The sequence below is a fragment of the Pocillopora damicornis genome, chromosome 7, assembly GCF_964200805.1.
Source record: "Pocillopora damicornis chromosome 7, jaPocDami1.2, whole genome shotgun sequence".
NCBI classification, from domain to species: domain Eukaryota; kingdom Metazoa; phylum Cnidaria; class Anthozoa; order Scleractinia; family Pocilloporidae; genus Pocillopora; species Pocillopora damicornis.
In genome coordinates, this window is record NC_142676.1 from 19,525,157 (window position 1) to 19,540,960 (window position 15,804).

At 39.6% G+C, this 15,804-nt stretch overlaps 1 protein-coding gene and 1 long non-coding RNA gene across 6 annotated transcripts in view; one reads left to right on the forward strand and one right to left on the reverse strand.

Annotated features, from left to right (window-relative positions):
- Positions 1 to 83: 83 nt before the first annotated feature.
- On the forward strand, positions 84 to 3,062 carry LOC149043046 (uncharacterized). Its single transcript, XR_016188090.1, has 2 exons — positions 84 to 791; positions 2,351 to 3,062. It is a non-coding gene; the product is annotated as an uncharacterized LOC149043046 (long non-coding RNA).
- Positions 3,063 to 4,060: 998 nt separating this feature from the next.
- Positions 4,061 to 15,804, reverse strand: part of LOC113675615 (polycystin-1-like protein 2) — a 34,106-nt gene continuing 22,362 nt past the window's right edge. For 3 of the 5 annotated variants that reach the window (XM_089211096.1, XM_089211095.1, XM_089211094.1), the window contains exons 11-19: positions 13,748 to 13,810; positions 12,635 to 12,760; positions 12,180 to 12,431; positions 11,300 to 11,548; positions 10,262 to 11,026; positions 9,691 to 9,927; positions 8,302 to 9,567; positions 7,721 to 7,892; positions 4,061 to 7,282 (exon numbers count right to left, since the gene is read on the reverse strand). In XM_089211096.1, the coding sequence (XP_089067222.1) occupies positions 5,259 to 7,282; positions 7,721 to 7,892; positions 8,302 to 9,567; positions 9,691 to 9,927; positions 10,262 to 11,026; positions 11,300 to 11,548; positions 12,180 to 12,431; positions 12,635 to 12,760; positions 13,748 to 13,810 (5,154 nt within the window). In that variant the 3' untranslated portion in view covers positions 4,061 to 5,258. The remainder of the gene's footprint in view (positions 7,283 to 7,720; positions 7,893 to 8,301; positions 9,568 to 9,690; positions 9,928 to 10,261; positions 11,027 to 11,299; positions 11,549 to 12,179; positions 12,432 to 12,634; positions 12,761 to 13,747; positions 13,811 to 15,804) is intronic. The other 2 variants (XM_027192241.2, XM_089211097.1) reach the window with 1 other exon arrangement.

Below are 15,804 nucleotides of genomic sequence, written 5' to 3' on the forward strand. Positions count from 1 at the left end.
ACAGGTTTCACCTGCTGGACATTTCCAATCTACATACATGTACATATCTGAAGTTTGCGAGCGCTTCAGTAGGAACTCAATGCGTTGAAAGGTAGATTATCTTCGTAGGCTGACAGTTAAAAAAAGATACAAAGGTGAAAAATAAAAACTTTATTTTCATGTGACCACGATCCACGTATAGCAAATCCAAGTAAACCCTTGGGTTCTCAAATTGAAGCCATCAATTATGAGATACTTTGAAAAATTTTAAAAATTGTCACATTTCATACTCGATAGACGCGCCCTGAGGTTAAAAAACTGAATAAAGGGTTGATAAGAGAAAAACTGAATTCAACTGCTTCAGGTTTCTGATTTCAATTACGAGTCCATTTTGTACTTGGATGAATAAAAACAAATATAATATCTTTCTTTCCACATCAAATACTGTCAAAAACGTATTACAAATGTATGAAGATCAATATCCTGCCCATTTCACTTAAGCAATCCCATTTAAAGTGTTGAAAGATAAAGAATTTTTCCCTGAGTAATTTATAATTAGTTCCGGTAATGCCTGCCGCCACAACAAGCACTGCAAACACTCTCATTCCAATCGCAAAGTACCCACAAGTAATTCGAAGGGATTAAAGATAATCCGCTCTCAGTTTTTGGAATTCGTCACCCAGCCGCTTAAACACCCACTCATATATTATTTTTAAATAGAATATAAATTGGATGCATAAATCTCAAGACCGGAGAGCAGAAAGATGTCAGTTGTTCGAAATGTGAGGAATGGGCATCTTCAAAATCATGCCGTAAGTTCTAGAAATCAAACGTGGCCATCCAGTAATTACTTTGGACAAGCTTTCTACGGTGTTTTTTTTTTTTAATTTCAAAGTTCGAATGTCGTCAATTATTACTAAAACACAACTTGTTTTTAAAAGTAGAGGTTGAGAAAAAGATAAATAATCCAAGAAAATATAGAAAAAAGCCGTGCCGACTATTCTTATTCACTGCAGAAATCCCTCTTAGACAACGAAAGCTGTGATGTATCTTTCGCGTTTTCTAAGAATACAATAAGGCTCTTCCGTCGATGAAATTTTCCGTAAGTGTGAAATAGATGTCGCGAGACAATTTGGCTCGGAAATCAATTTCGGTCAGGCTTTAATAGCCTTCACATTACCAGTCTCAACTAAAGTTTATCGGATGTGTTGTTCGATTAGCTTTCAAGTATGACAGGTGCATGCCTCGAAGGCTAAAGTTGGTGGGATAAAAATTGTTGAAATGTCTCTTTTCATGATAATTGTAGTCCAGTGGGTGCGCTTGCGATTAAAGCACGATTCCACACCAATCTCGGCCCAAATCCACGAAACTTTGTTACCGGCCAGCGCAATAAATCGCAAGCTCCTGTCAGAGTGAGATTTTACCAGTTTGATACTTTTTTGGAGTAGACCTTTCAATACACTAAACACACTTACAAGGGAATGAGCTTTATCGACGGCGGGGATTGAACGAGCTAGCGTTATCACAGTTTTTTTTTATAAAAAAAAAAAAAAAAAAAAAAAAAAGAACACAGCAATTGTCGGTAGCTCTCATTACGGTAGCCCTCTTAAAAATGAGAAGATGTTGCTGCAAGAAACGTCTTACTCTTCACAGCCACCTTCTCCTTTGTTCTTTAAGATCGCAACTAACTTGAAAGCTGTTGGCGACTTTGATTGTAACGTGCTAGAGCAGAACCAATACTCTATGTTATACCCTTGGGAAATATGAGTTATTAATACCCTAAAGTAATATTGAAATAAAATTCTTTAATTCGCGCCTCAGTGACGTGATTGCACTTCACGCCCTGACAAACAAGTACATTGTACATTGGCCCATTTCCGAAAGTAAGGCCCCAAAATGAGGCTGAGTGCGAAGTCGCTCTTGACGGTACGAAAACTGAAAAAAAAACTCTCAAGGGGAATTTTACGGTCTTCGAAACGAATATTTCATGTTGTGCAAAAAATACTTAATACTCGGTTGCTTGCAGTACCAATGGCTATGATAATCGATCATATTTGTCTTAACAGGTAATTTAGTGTCAACAACTGAGTTGAAAACGTAAATTGGGCACCTAAAAGGGTAAAAAAGCTGACGTTTCGAGCGTTAGCCCTTCGTCAATCACTCCGACGAAAGGGCTAACGCTCGAAACGTCAGCTTTTTTACCGGCCAATTTACGTTTTCAACTTAGTTGGTAACACTAAACTACCTGCTATACTCTCCCACCAACGCAGCACCACAGTTTCTTAAGAAACTAGCCCCCTTTTTACATGTATGTCTTAGTTTTTTTTCCCTTCGATATGAGAATTCAAAAATTATTTCAATTCTGCCTTAGGACGAACAAAAGTTTGCACCAGAGAAGAAAGCGAAGACCGAGTTGGTTGCACATCATGTTCCGGAATCGTGCAAAAGAACATAGAACGACAGAGGCATAATTCTCTAATCAGTCCTACTGACGATTTTCAAACCAAGCGGACACAATGCCGGAGTGCTCGCTATGAATCAGTAAAGAAGAAACGATGGTTACACATAATGACATCAAAAGAACTGAGGCAAGGCACAGCAAATTTCAAGAGTTACTTTAAAGAACAAACTGAACAAAAGGAGTCCTTTGGGAGCCAACAGATGTTTTTTTTAGCGAGGAACAACGAATCACCTGCTTAAGCGTTTGACTTTGAAAAAGAAAATTGAATGTTATACCGACAAAAGGATTTGCTCTGACGTAAGGAAACGATGAAAGGTGCAAGTGGGGGCGAACTTGCAATGGGAAATAACCTCAAGATATAAGCTTAATACTTCATTAAAAATATAAACCAATTCAGTGTAAGGCGTGACGAAATGCTGACGCTCGAAACGCCAGTTTTGAAACTCTTAACGGTGGCCAATTTACGTTATCAACTCAGCTGATAATACCAAATTACCCTGTTACAGTGCAAGGTCTGATCGACTTTTCGCTGCAGTTTTTTTTTTTAGTTTCATAGATTATGAATAACGTTATGCTATTGTAAGTTGTTTCCCAAATTCGAATAAAAAGAAGTAAACGCAAATGCTTCCGTGTTTGATTTGAACTTTGTAAGCTAAGCGAACCAGAGATCGACAGAAATCGGTGTTGAACACTGTATATATAAGGAGCCATTCAGCTTTAAAGAACTAATATCTATTGAGGGGATAACTATAGAATATCCACTGGATAGGTGTATTCAATGAAAAAAAAATTATCTGCCCTTCAAATAAGTAAGACCTTAGACATTTTAATATTACATTGCAATAGCCAGCCAGGAAATGTATACGCACGTCTAGCCTATTTTAGCATCGAATTCATAACTTAGATTTCTTACCGTTCGCATAAGCACCAAGGTAAAACACATAACAGTCTGAGGTTTTGAAACTTTCCAAATGCTTTCAAGATGCTCCTAACGGCCGGCCTTTTTACGCCCGGCTTGCGGTTAATCCCATTGAGACTCTCTCCCAGTCGCTTTCAAATTGGACTTCATGATGCTCTCCCGGCTGGTCAGAGCTAAATAACCGTCACTTCGCTTCTGTAATGTCAGATGAAGTGTTTTCAGTTCTATTCCAGACTCTTTAGAGAATAGAAATTCCCCTGACTCGCTGCCTGGATTTATCCGCGCATGCCTGCGTCAGAACAACGGGGAAAAGCATGTTTTTTTTTACTGTTTTAAAGCACCACAGTTGCTATCTCACCAGAACCGGGTTATTCAACACCCCTGGGTTAAGATAACCCATGGCCAGGGTTAGTGTGAAAGCTGATCTAAGATCTGAAAGCTTTGAAAGAAAATTCAGTATAATTCTTTTGTCCAGATTATTGGATGTTCTAAAAAGAATAGAGAAATTTGAACAGAGGAATGAAGCTTTTGAACAGAGGAATAAAGAAATCCGGATCCAGCCCTCGAACAACTGGGCCCTTAGGAAAACGTGATTCATTCACCTTAGGCCATCCGCTAAACAAAAAAATGTCATATCCGTTCGTTTCCTTGAAATTGCCCTCGCGTATCATGGCAATTTGAAAAACAAAAGAACGCATGGATGCAAAAAAATTCTTAATTTATTTGAGTCTTGTTGATCATGAAAGCATAACCCAATATTCTATCCCCCGTACTCTTCATTGAATATGCAACGAATGGTAAGTTGAAAATTATCTTTTCAAGAACGTTTTTACAGTACAAAAGTAAACTTTCCTCAGGGGTCCCAAAGGACAACAAAAAGATTTTATAAAAATGAATTATATGTAGTTTTCAAAATATCGAGCGATCAACCAGAAATCAATCTATTCCATGAAAATTCACTAGAGTCTAGCGATAGGTTCTCTTAAGAGGTTTTTATATGCTGTTTTTTTTTCTTATGTACAGTTAATACACCTATTTCCTAGAGTAGGTTGTATTATAGTTACAGATTGTTACTTAGGAGATGCTATTTCATTTCAAACTTAGCTGCGGAGGAAGGAGATCCAGTGCGGGTATCTGAGTTTTACAAGATACATTTTGAGTCCTCAGTCTTTTTTAGGCTGAAACAGAACATTAGTTCACCAAAGATATGTCGACACGATCTACGGTATACACTAAGATTGCGTAAAGCAATTTTCAATTGAGTGTAGAAAGTAACCCTTGAATGCAATGGGTTTGCTTCACCACCTACTGTGATTGGTTTAAAAAAGTCACCCTTATCTACGGACCAATCAAAAGAAAAAATTCAAGCCAATCAAGACACTTGTTGGCTCTCGTTTGCCATTGGAATAGCTCCCTGTGATTTCTCCTTTTGTGCCAATTGGTCGTTGAGTTCGCTGAGATTTTGTTTTTCTACGCTCAATCAAAAACCACTAAAAACCTAAAACATGTTGTCTTAAGTTTTCATTCACGAGTCGTTCTTCCTCCTAAAGAGATAAATTTTACCACCAGTTCTCCAGTGAGTTTGTTCTTATTTATTTACACGTTAACTAACTTTTGTCTGCATATATTTACCTACATATTAAATTCAAATCACTTTTCTCTGCTAAAATATTGGCTGACTCGATGAAATTTTACCAAACCACTGTGATTTTTTATCACAGATGTTCAATTACTTTAATTTCTGGCCGCCATTTTGGAGAAATGTCCTAAGACCACTTACCTAAAGTAAGATTATTGCACATTTTCACATACTCTCTTTCTGGTACAGTTTTAGTTTTTTTCAGCACTACCTTAGCCTGTCAACGCCTTAGCCTAAAGTATATGCCGAGATCATGGCCTTCACACAAAACTTTCTTGGATATCATCTAACAGATTACTATTCGTTGTGCTGTTTGACATTACCTCAGGCGTCGAATGCTCCTCAAGCCTCACTGAGTCAAACCTGTCGCCTTCCTCACCAACTCCAAGATCAACTTCCTCTGTCTGTTCCTGTAAATGATCGTCGAACAGAGACTCTCGCTGAGGAGTTCTCAGTCTTCTTCTCCTATGGAAGCGATCGTTTGGATCTATAAGTCTATCCCAGATGTTCGTGAAGTATGGATACCCGTTTCTATCGTTGTTATTATATCCATCGTCACCCTTTAGATGTGGGTCCTCGAGGTGATCCATTGAAATCTCGGCTAACAAAGGCTCCGTGTATGGAGTTTTCCTTCTACGGAAACGATCATTAGGATCGTACTGGCGTTCCCAGATGTTGCCGAAGTACGGATAACTGTTGTCCTCGCACGAACATTTGAGATCTTTGTTGAGAGTCTTAAGGTTTGTATCGGATCCAAGTAGGGAAATTGAACGTCTTATTTCTTCATTGATATCAGATAAATTATGCTTTACATCGTCCAGGGCCTCGGAGATGTCATCTTCACTGTCACTTAGATCTTCCATTGAAACGATTTTAGCTAATTTAACAATCTCATCGCCCACCTCAATGCCATCAACTTTGTCGAGTCCGTCGATTGAATCAGTTGGAACTTTAACATAACTCTCAACATCTTGAATCTTAGGTCTTCTCTTTGCTTGCGCAAAGCTCATCATCTTCTTGAAGTAAGCAGTAAACTCATCACAAAAGTGACCGACCCGTGTTTCGAAATAAGTTTTCATAAACTCACCGAGCTCTGCGTCAGCAAAACTGTCCCCTTCTACATCTTTGACTTCTTCGTAAGAGTCGTTGAGTATGGCAAGGAACATGTTCAACATGATCATGGACATGCTCAGCATGTAATAAAACACAAAAAGGGGTCCAACAAACCTACTGGTCGCTTTAAGCTCATGAAAGTGAGACTCGCCCCCAAGGATCATCTGGCAGACAGCACGCATAGCTTGAAAGAAAGAGGAGTAGGCGGGAACGTTGCTTCCAAAAACAAGCAATCCGAGTTGTGTGTAGGCGAGAATGATTGCAACGAACACAACAAAAAACGAAAACAAATGACCAACAGATCTCTGTATGGTGGCAATCATTTGGCAGATATGACGATTGAAACGAATAAGTCTTAAAAACTTCATTGTCACGATAAAAATAACAAAAGCCAACAAGTAAATTTCAAGTTCTGACCATAGTACGATGTAATCAGTACTCGAAGTCTCAAAAGGATTATTTTGCACGCGTTTGACATATCTACTGGTGTACATTTCTTTAAAGAAGAACATAACAATAGCAGCGACGGCACCAAAGATCTGAAGTAATTCCATCCAGTTCCAGAACAGCTTAAAATAGCCGCATTTTTGGCGATAAATTTTACCGATTTCAGCGAAGAAGAAGAACAGAATGATCAACATCAGAAGCAGCTGACAGAGCTGATAAAAAGACCCAAAAGCAGAATCAGGTGAAGCGTACAGCGTCAACGTTTTGATGCTTGTCTCGGTGTTGTAACCACCCGTTGGCAAACGCTCAAACAAGTATTTCACAACGCTAAATAAAGCAGTCGCTGGTTCATGAATTGTAAATTCAACGAAGACTGCTGCTGTTAAGTCGTTAATCCAATTATTCTTCTGCAAGCCATCCAACACCTCGAGAGCAGACTTGGCATTATAACCGAGGTCGGCGACGAAACCACCACCTCCATAAGAGGATTGAAGACCCTGCACAGAGAGAGTGGTTAAATTCTCTGCCGTACGATAACGCCAGGGCCTGGGGCACATTTCGTACAACTCAAACATGGAGAGAGCTACACTGGTGTTCTCAACCGGAAACCAACCCGGCTGATTAAAAAAGGTAGAGTCTGCAACTTTGTCGACGTACGCAGACAGGCAACGACCGAACCGATGCGCCAATTCTGGTTGGTTTAGCTCAACTGCACATCTTACATCTGTATAAAATTTGAGGATATGAAGAGTAATGGTGATACAAGTTCAAATATAGAGAGATGCACATTGACACAAAAACTAGCGGAGCGAATTACTTGGGTAGCACAATTCAATTGCACGAAGTTTTAACAACATGAACAAAACGCGACAAAAGGAAATCAGAACAGCATTGAATCAATAAATAAATCAATGACCCCTTTGAATGATGACCTCAAACGTCGCTGTCAAGGTAGCTTGTCTTAGATAACTAATATACCAGATGTAGACAGAGAGAGAGTTAGCGAAGCCTCTTAGAGAAGGACAAGAGTAATGGACTATGTTGGAAGATCGGTAACGAGGGGGGGTTGAGTATAGTAGGTTAGGGTGAGATGAAAAAATATATATATATACCAGGGCCTGGCCTGTAGCCTGACTCGTAGCCCATGGTAAATAATTCTCACCTGGCTTTATGCGAGCCTGTCTCAGTCGCGGCATCCCCACCATAAAGGCTTCTCTGCTGCTGATGAAGCCCTCCTCATACTCAAAGGGTTTGCCATTGTACCACGCCACATTGTACAGTCCTGGGACCAGTATCGCTCTTGTCCATGTCCAGAAGGTGTCTGGGTTATGCACCTAAGGGGTTATCAACGGAAAATGCGTAAAATTACTCATAGATGACTTGATCACGTCACTGAATAGAAATTGGTAAAGCAAGCTTCCGAAAGCCCCCGAAAGAAACCCATGTTCACCCAGATGCTCTCTTTTTCGTCTTTTTATTTCTTTTGTAATTGTTCATATCTTCAATGGAGTGAAAGTTTGGCTGCTTATTTTCAACGGATAATTTTCAACCCCGTGAAAGGTATGGAAGCACTCAAGGAGCCGCTACAGTCTCATTGGAAGCTCTTGGTCTCCTGCTCTTGCAAGAATTGCATATAAAAGTAAAGTTAGAGGTTTGTTTTGGTGAAAGGGAAAGTAGCTCATATGTTTACCCATTATTTCTTTTCTTGTTTGTTAAGTGTTGTAACTGATTTCGAACTCTAACCTTATCAAAGCCACTAAAACGTTTTTCCAACTCTGTAGTCAGCATGAACCTGGTAGGTTTTCTATTGCCATAGCACACCACCATCAGGAGAGCAATGAATAAAAAGAAAAACACCATTTCGATGATCGTCCTGAACATTTCTAACACTTTGCTCTGGAATTCACGCGCTTTTCTGAGCGCTTCACCGTGAGGTGCGGATACCTGGCTGTCTTTTCCACTGCTTCTTGACATAGATGAGCCAATTACTTCTTCCTGCTCCGGAGGCTTTTTAATAATCAACGATAGTAAAGATGCAATCAAGACAACTTTGATTGGCTGCGTGACTATAACATCTTGAAAGAATGAAATCATTATTGATGTGAGCCATTTGTTAGATGTTTCCGCACCCCACATCAAGCTGTAAAATACGGTGAAAGCACCTGCTGCTAAGGAGGTGAGCAGGCACAGAGTCCAACCTACATACACAAAAAAATGAGGAAGGCAGCCGGGCACTTTCTTATTGGATCCTCGAGCATCCACAGGAGGCGGATGTTTAATGTTTTTAAATATCGTAACAACTAATACGTTTACTGGAATGGCGATGATACTGCTTTGAATTCCGATCTTGATCTGTATCCAACTTAATTTCAGTGGCCCAACTTGAAAAGTGTCTCCTGGTGCTTTATCAAATTGATAAAACATAGCGTTTGTTACAAGAGTGGCGAATAAAATCGACAAGCAACACGTAAGACGCTGGCAACGAGTGAACGTGTTATGTGGAGGCCTGGTAAAAACCGACAACCACAAATGACCGTCACCCAGGCTCCGTGCAGTCCTTGAATAGAATAAATTTCTAAATCCAGCAAGTTCTTTTTTGTCAGCAGCTTTAACTTCTAGTTCTATCTGGCCGCTTCCTTTTTCTACAGCCAACCAGCGATTACCAAGAAAATTCCATTTTTCGCCGGTTTGTGTATCGACGATCTGCACCTGTTGGAAGAACCAAGCAGGACTCCTGCCGCTATTGTCATGCCAAATCTTAATCTTCACCAAATTGCCAAGCGATTCTGGCACAGACAGCGTGAAGTTGTTGATGCTCCCCCGGGCGAAGAAAATTTTATCCATTCCCGGGTCCGACAATGGTAAGGGGGGAGTGGTGTCAAGCTCTCCATAGATAATCAAGCCAATGTTTGCAGTAGTCCCGTAGCCTTTCCACATTCCGGTCTGAACGGAGATTTCATAGAGGTACCCATCGTCAGTATTATCAGTCAAATACACATTAGCCACGACCTGAAAAGAGAGTTAAACTTTAACAATCCGTTTTGAAATGAACCACTGTGATACCCTCATAAAGGGAATAGGACTATAAGAGTTTAACCGTTTAAGGGAGTCTTTGCATTTAGAGAAACTAACCTTTAATTCGTCTTTTTTATCCGATTTTCTAGCGAACACAAGTCCAACGAAGTAAAGTCCAAATAGGGAACAAACTGTAGCCAGTACTACAAAGTTTCCACTTTCCGCCAAATTGCCAAATTCGGCCCAGACTTTGTCGAAATCGATAGGATTCGGTGCAACGAAGAAGTCTCCACCAAAAGCAGATAGATGGGTACAGAGACAGTGAAGATTTCTGGTGACCGTCTTAGGTCCCACCTACATAACAAAACAAACACAAAACGAAAGAAATAAGGGTTAGATTTTTTGGTCTTTTTACTGTTTTTTTTTTCGTTTTTTTTTTCATGATTTGGTTTGCTTGTTAGAAATGAAGCACAGAATTTATAGGAAAATAATTTAAATTTAAAAAAGAAACTTAGACTTATTTTTTCGAATAAAAAGCGAGCTCCGATTACTCGGTTTGTTCTTGCCTATTCAGCACACAGAATTTACAGATGAAGTAAACAGTCTTACTGGAGAGCTATGGTCGCAGCTAACACTTCAACTTCAGTTTGTCTTGCATTTTTTTTCATATGGCTAAGATCAATCTCACCTTACAGCCATCACCTGTCCAAGTCTGCTTTGTTTCAGACCAGTACAAACATGACGTAGCCGTTACAGACATCGTATAATTCACGTCTGTACTTGCATTATACTTTGGTACCAGTATCTGAAGTTTTGGGGGAGGGGTGGTTGGGGGAGTCTTAACACCAATGCAAGACCGTTTCTGCCTACCGCCGTGACTCTCACATCCTCTTCTGACACGCTCCGCTACAATTTCAACTTCAACCTTTGAGGAAGATGTAGGGTCGCTTTCTGGTCTTGGATATCTGATCCCCACATAATGTAATCCTACGTGATCAGTCAGTGCACTGCTTATGCTGAACTTGTACGCTTCTGAGCTACAGTTTAAGGTGGTGTCCGTCGAGTTGCAGAACTCGATTTTGGGGAGAATCACACTAAAACTGTACTCCGTTACTGTTGGTTTGTTTTTGGGCCTGACGTAGATCTCCAGGGAGACTCCATCTTCCGGTTTCACTTCGACGATCATGGAAGAACTTTCTAATGGAACCACCACTTGATGAAAGCGTAAGTTGTTGGAGCCATCGCTTGGTTTGGCAAAATATACTGTCGCTGTTTCATTGCCTTTGTTTTCATTGTCCTTTTTCTGAGGTATGAAAAGTTCTACCGGTTCCGGTAGACCAGACACTTCTAATGCACTTCCGTCAGCAGCCTTCAAAGAGAAATCAATCACCGAAGACTTGATGTTGTTAGAGCTTGCATCCCAAGTATAAGGATTGTCCGTAAAGGAAAGCATCTGGGAAAAATTCAATTTTCACCGTTAGAAACTAAAAACTTAACCATAGGATCTCGTAATTGCACAGCTAATGTCTGTAGACATATTATTTATTCTTAAAATTGCGTTCTGACTGAGGCAGGTTTCAAATATTAGCCAATAGAAATCAGTATGCCTTTTATGTTACAATATTTAGCGTGATACTTGAGGAAAAATAGATTCCGACTGAAAATGCGTGAATCTGATAAGATTCATCGGCATGACTGGATGTGTCTTCTCTAATGTAACAATTACCTGCGAGTCGACAGAAGGAAGACTTTCAGCACTGTCTCCAAACAAGGTGGCAGCCGAAGGCAATGCCACACCACTTTCCCCTTCTCCGAGTTTTTTGCCGCCAATTTTTGACGGTACCTGCCTATCCAGCATCATTTTTAAGGACTTGCTTTTAAATACGCTTGGTTTCTCCCCAACTGTTTTGGTGCCCAACAGGCTTGAGCCGACTTTATCCATCAATTCGAGAGTTTTTTCCGCCGTTTTCTTGCTCTAGAAAGTGATAAACAAATAACAAAACCTAAAAAACAGATCTCAATTTAAAATTACAATGGAACAATATTTCTAAAATAGCTTGAAGCATGTTATCTGTGGTGCTCGCACAGAGCGGTTTTGCAGTTCTAAATTGAAATCTCGAATACCTAGACCCCACTGAGATGAAAACTTACAAAACCAAAAGTTCTCTGACCAAAACTACGAGTACTAACCAGAAACTTAACCAGCACACGACATATTTAATAGTATATATCACACAGGTGAATAGTGCTTTTCGCGCACGCTAATTGGTTTGTTCGGATGTAAATAGCAAATATTACTGACCTCCGAGAAGGCAAAACACAATCGCTCGTCGACAATTTCATTTCGACCAATTTTTGAAAGAAATAAACTTATTTTTTCCATCTGTGTAGTGTATACTAAAACAGTTATGCACCTCAGTGTCCGTGAAAGTGGTGGATATTTACCACGCTGCATCGTAGCTCGGTAAATATCCAACACTGTTCACCTTCACTTTGGTGGATATTTTTAAATTATTATTATGGAGGCAAGGCATTGCCTTCATAACCTTTTCACGTGCTTCCTACTTAACCGCCGTGAGCGTCATGAAGTAAATAAAGCATAGTACCTTTTCTTTGTTATCTTTCTTCTTCTCCTTGTTTGTTTCTTTGATAGACTCTTCAGTCACCACACTTTCGTCACCTTCGTTTTCATCTACCTCCTCTTGTTTAGCACTCGTGGATGCAGCACTCATGACGTTGGATATGCCATATAGAAGACTAAAGCCGACGTTTTGAAGGGCCTCAGGATCCGCAGTACCAGAACTTAGCTGAGAGGAAACGAAGTCGGCCGTGTTCTCTAATAGGTTTACGGCGTTCTCCTGTCCAGGAAAAATTAGAAGCGTTCAGGAAAAAAGTATTTACGCACATGAAAAAACTAGACAATAAAGAGTAAGTTACGGTGTACTCAGGAGAACCCATAGGACACGGATCACTTGACAAGAAATTCTTTGGCAAATGAATCAAAGAAAGTACATATGTATTTCACTACTGCAACGTTTTGCCTAATAGGCAAGAGCCTAACCTGCGACTGAGTTGAGATTTCGTCTTTTTGCTCCGTTGCCAGGGCAACCACTGCTGCCATCTGTGTGACTTGTTCAAGGCTGGTAACTTTAACATGGGACATCTGCCCGATTATGGTATCTTTTAACTGTGAACAAAAAGAATGTTTCACGTAAATCTTTTGAAACGTAAAGGAGTCTGGCTACACCGTCATTCGTGAATATATGTGGCTTCTCCTCTCTGACAGCGACGTTTAAAGGTCGTTTTGAACCTGCAATTCCGTCCCCGAGTCTACAAGTCTCTGGAAATCCATGTGTTTGGCTCTTCGGACGATTTTGATCGGATAAGACCCCAGTGGCTGTTTAAGCGAAAGAAAAACTTGACTGCAAATTTTCCTGTTTTTGCTTTCAAAATTGATACGACCACCGAAAGAATATTATTAGAGATAGTCATCCTTTTATGCTGAAAACGATGTAAAGAGGAAGGAAAAATAGTTGGAAAGCTGTTCTATCTTTAAAACTTGCTTGAAAAGTTATCAAATTGGTTTTTTGATATATGATACACATTAAAAAAGCGTAAACGTTTTCCCTTTTTCATCCCAATCTACTCATCGAGTGAGATTTTCATGACATGAAACATGCAATCCATTTCCAGTCCTTTTTCTGACATAAAATACTAACGAACCTTAATTGCACGTTGCGATTGAGACTTCCGACTTTCCTGAAAGCCGGAATGGACCGAAAGTCCAAACCTCAGTCGCTCCTAAAATTCTCGTGGCGGAGTTGTTACTCAGCCAATGGTACTGACGTTTTTATTGCAGTTTTGTGAGTCGCATTCGAGGAACCTTCGTCTTGTATGAATGTGACATAAATTTGATTCTCAAAATAAAAGCACTTAAAGCTGAGCTTATCACGACCAATGACCAAACAAAATAATTGAACAAAACAAATATTAATCGACAAAACCGACACAAAAGAAAATATGAATGAAATTGATTGAGGGAAAAATGAAAGAAACAAAAGAAAAAAAGGAAACGAGATTAGAATGTGAACGAACAGACAAATGAAGTAGATGAATGGAAAGAAAACAAAACATTAATTTACGCGTGTGTCAGTATATGTCGCCATGTACTTACATCACGGACTGTGTTCTTGGTGACATTAAACTGTGAGCGTAAAACCGTTCTTACCAAAGTGGCCTGTGTGTTAAAAGGATGTATAACATTGTCGAAAATGATTGATAATGGAAGTGCAGTGCTCCCTCCAAGTGTCGACATCTGGTGAGTAACTGTCGTACACGTAAAAAATTGCGTCTCTGTGTGTCACTAATGATAACTTTTAAAGTGACCGTTACTTTCTTGTGATACAGTGCCTTGAATCTAGTGCGAGTACTAAGTTAAAAGCCTCTAAAAAAGTGAACAATTTTAGCTGTAGCGTAAAGCGTTAAGTTTGATTGGAAGGAACTTCATACGAATATCAAAGAAATTAGGGAATCACTCTTTACTAACTTCACGCCTTTCTTGCTTTCTTTTCACCTCTTTCTATTTCTCATAAGTATATATTTTTTTCTGTCTTGGTTCCAATTTTTTAAAGTATTTTTGATCAACGACTTCGGCTTTTTTGTATTTTCACTAAACTTTAGTCGTGTTTGAATTAAAGTTGGTTCAGAGATTTAGACATTCTTCAAACCAGACAAAAGAAGACTAAAGTAGCGACTTTTTCTTTCCAAAAATACAAGTGGAAACCACAAGGAGGAGTAATCTTGCTGGAAATGATCACCCAAAAACATGAGGTGTTCTCCATCCCTAAAGGAGCTAATAAGGTCCAGTGCCACAAGCAGGAATGAAGTCCTGCAATATCGTGTAAGAGAGTTTCAACAGATTTATCAGATTTTCCCGCTGACCGAAACTTCGATATGGGTCCTTGCAAAATATAAGACATTACAATTTGAGATTGGATCAAGCCTTCCTTTGATTTACTATTTTCAGTTTCCACGTCACTCGGTCATGATCTACCGACAAGTAACCTCACACCGTTTAGCTACGACGTTTGTGGCTAGGTTCATTCACAGTTTAAACGCCAGGATCCCGGAGCTTCGAGTTTTCTAGCAGTGTTGGTATGCCTGGGCTCAGTGTGAAAAGTGTTCAGAATAACTTGTGGTTGTGAAAGCATAAAACACGTTAACTCTGTTGGAGTGTGTGGTTGGGATCTATGAATGCATTGGACATGTTTATCACTTCAACCGTGGACCAAGTGCGTAGAATTTTTAAGCAGAATCGAGGCGAATGATAAATAGATGAATGAACATAGAGTAATGGACTGATGTACTTAGGAATGGTAATAGATTCAGAAATAAGAGGCAAACATTAGTTTGGCTGTTTGGCTCCATTCTGCGGCTCTTTTTCCTTTTCTCTATCTTGGCTATCAGAGTGCAAAAATTCTTTAGTGTAACTACTATGAAGGAGGTTAGAATAAGAATTAATGCAACTTGGCCAATGCACTAGAACACACTATTGACCTTAATCTCTTTTGAGAGATAGGAGAAGGCAAATTGAATCCTTGGAGGTTAATGAAATAATAAAATTACATATATTGGTTGGACCACGGTTATAAGAAGCTTCGCTGTATAGATAGCGCTCAGTTCTAGCATACGCACAATGCAGAGAGGAAGAAGAAACTAGATAAGCTTCTGAAAATTCTTTGCTTAAATTCGTTCGAAAATCAAAGGCAGGTGCACAAAGAAGAGACTGAGTGTTGAAGTACACAAATGACTGAAGTGACAAAAGTATACTTGGATGAAGTCGTGTCGAGATGAATAACTCCAAGATGAAGAAAACCCGGCTAGAAGAAATAACTGAGGAGGTAAACGCAATGATGCGATGTGAAAAGGAACAGATAATAGAACCTGCAGTTCTTGAGTTAAATAAAACGTCAAAGCTACCATGAAATTAATTGTGTCCATTGCATCAAAACAGTATTTCGGTGATACTTGTATATCAAATGACGTTTCTCGTTTTGTGTACCTATCGCAGCCTTCATTAACAAGTTTTTTAAATCTACTTTCGGAAAAAGTTCCTAGTACCATAAAAGCGCAAATCCTCTACTTTCCAAAGCTTTGAGAGATGCAAAACAAGTTTCTCGTGCAATCTATGAGATGTGTTTTGTGCGGAAAGACAATTTTAGAAACAGTCAG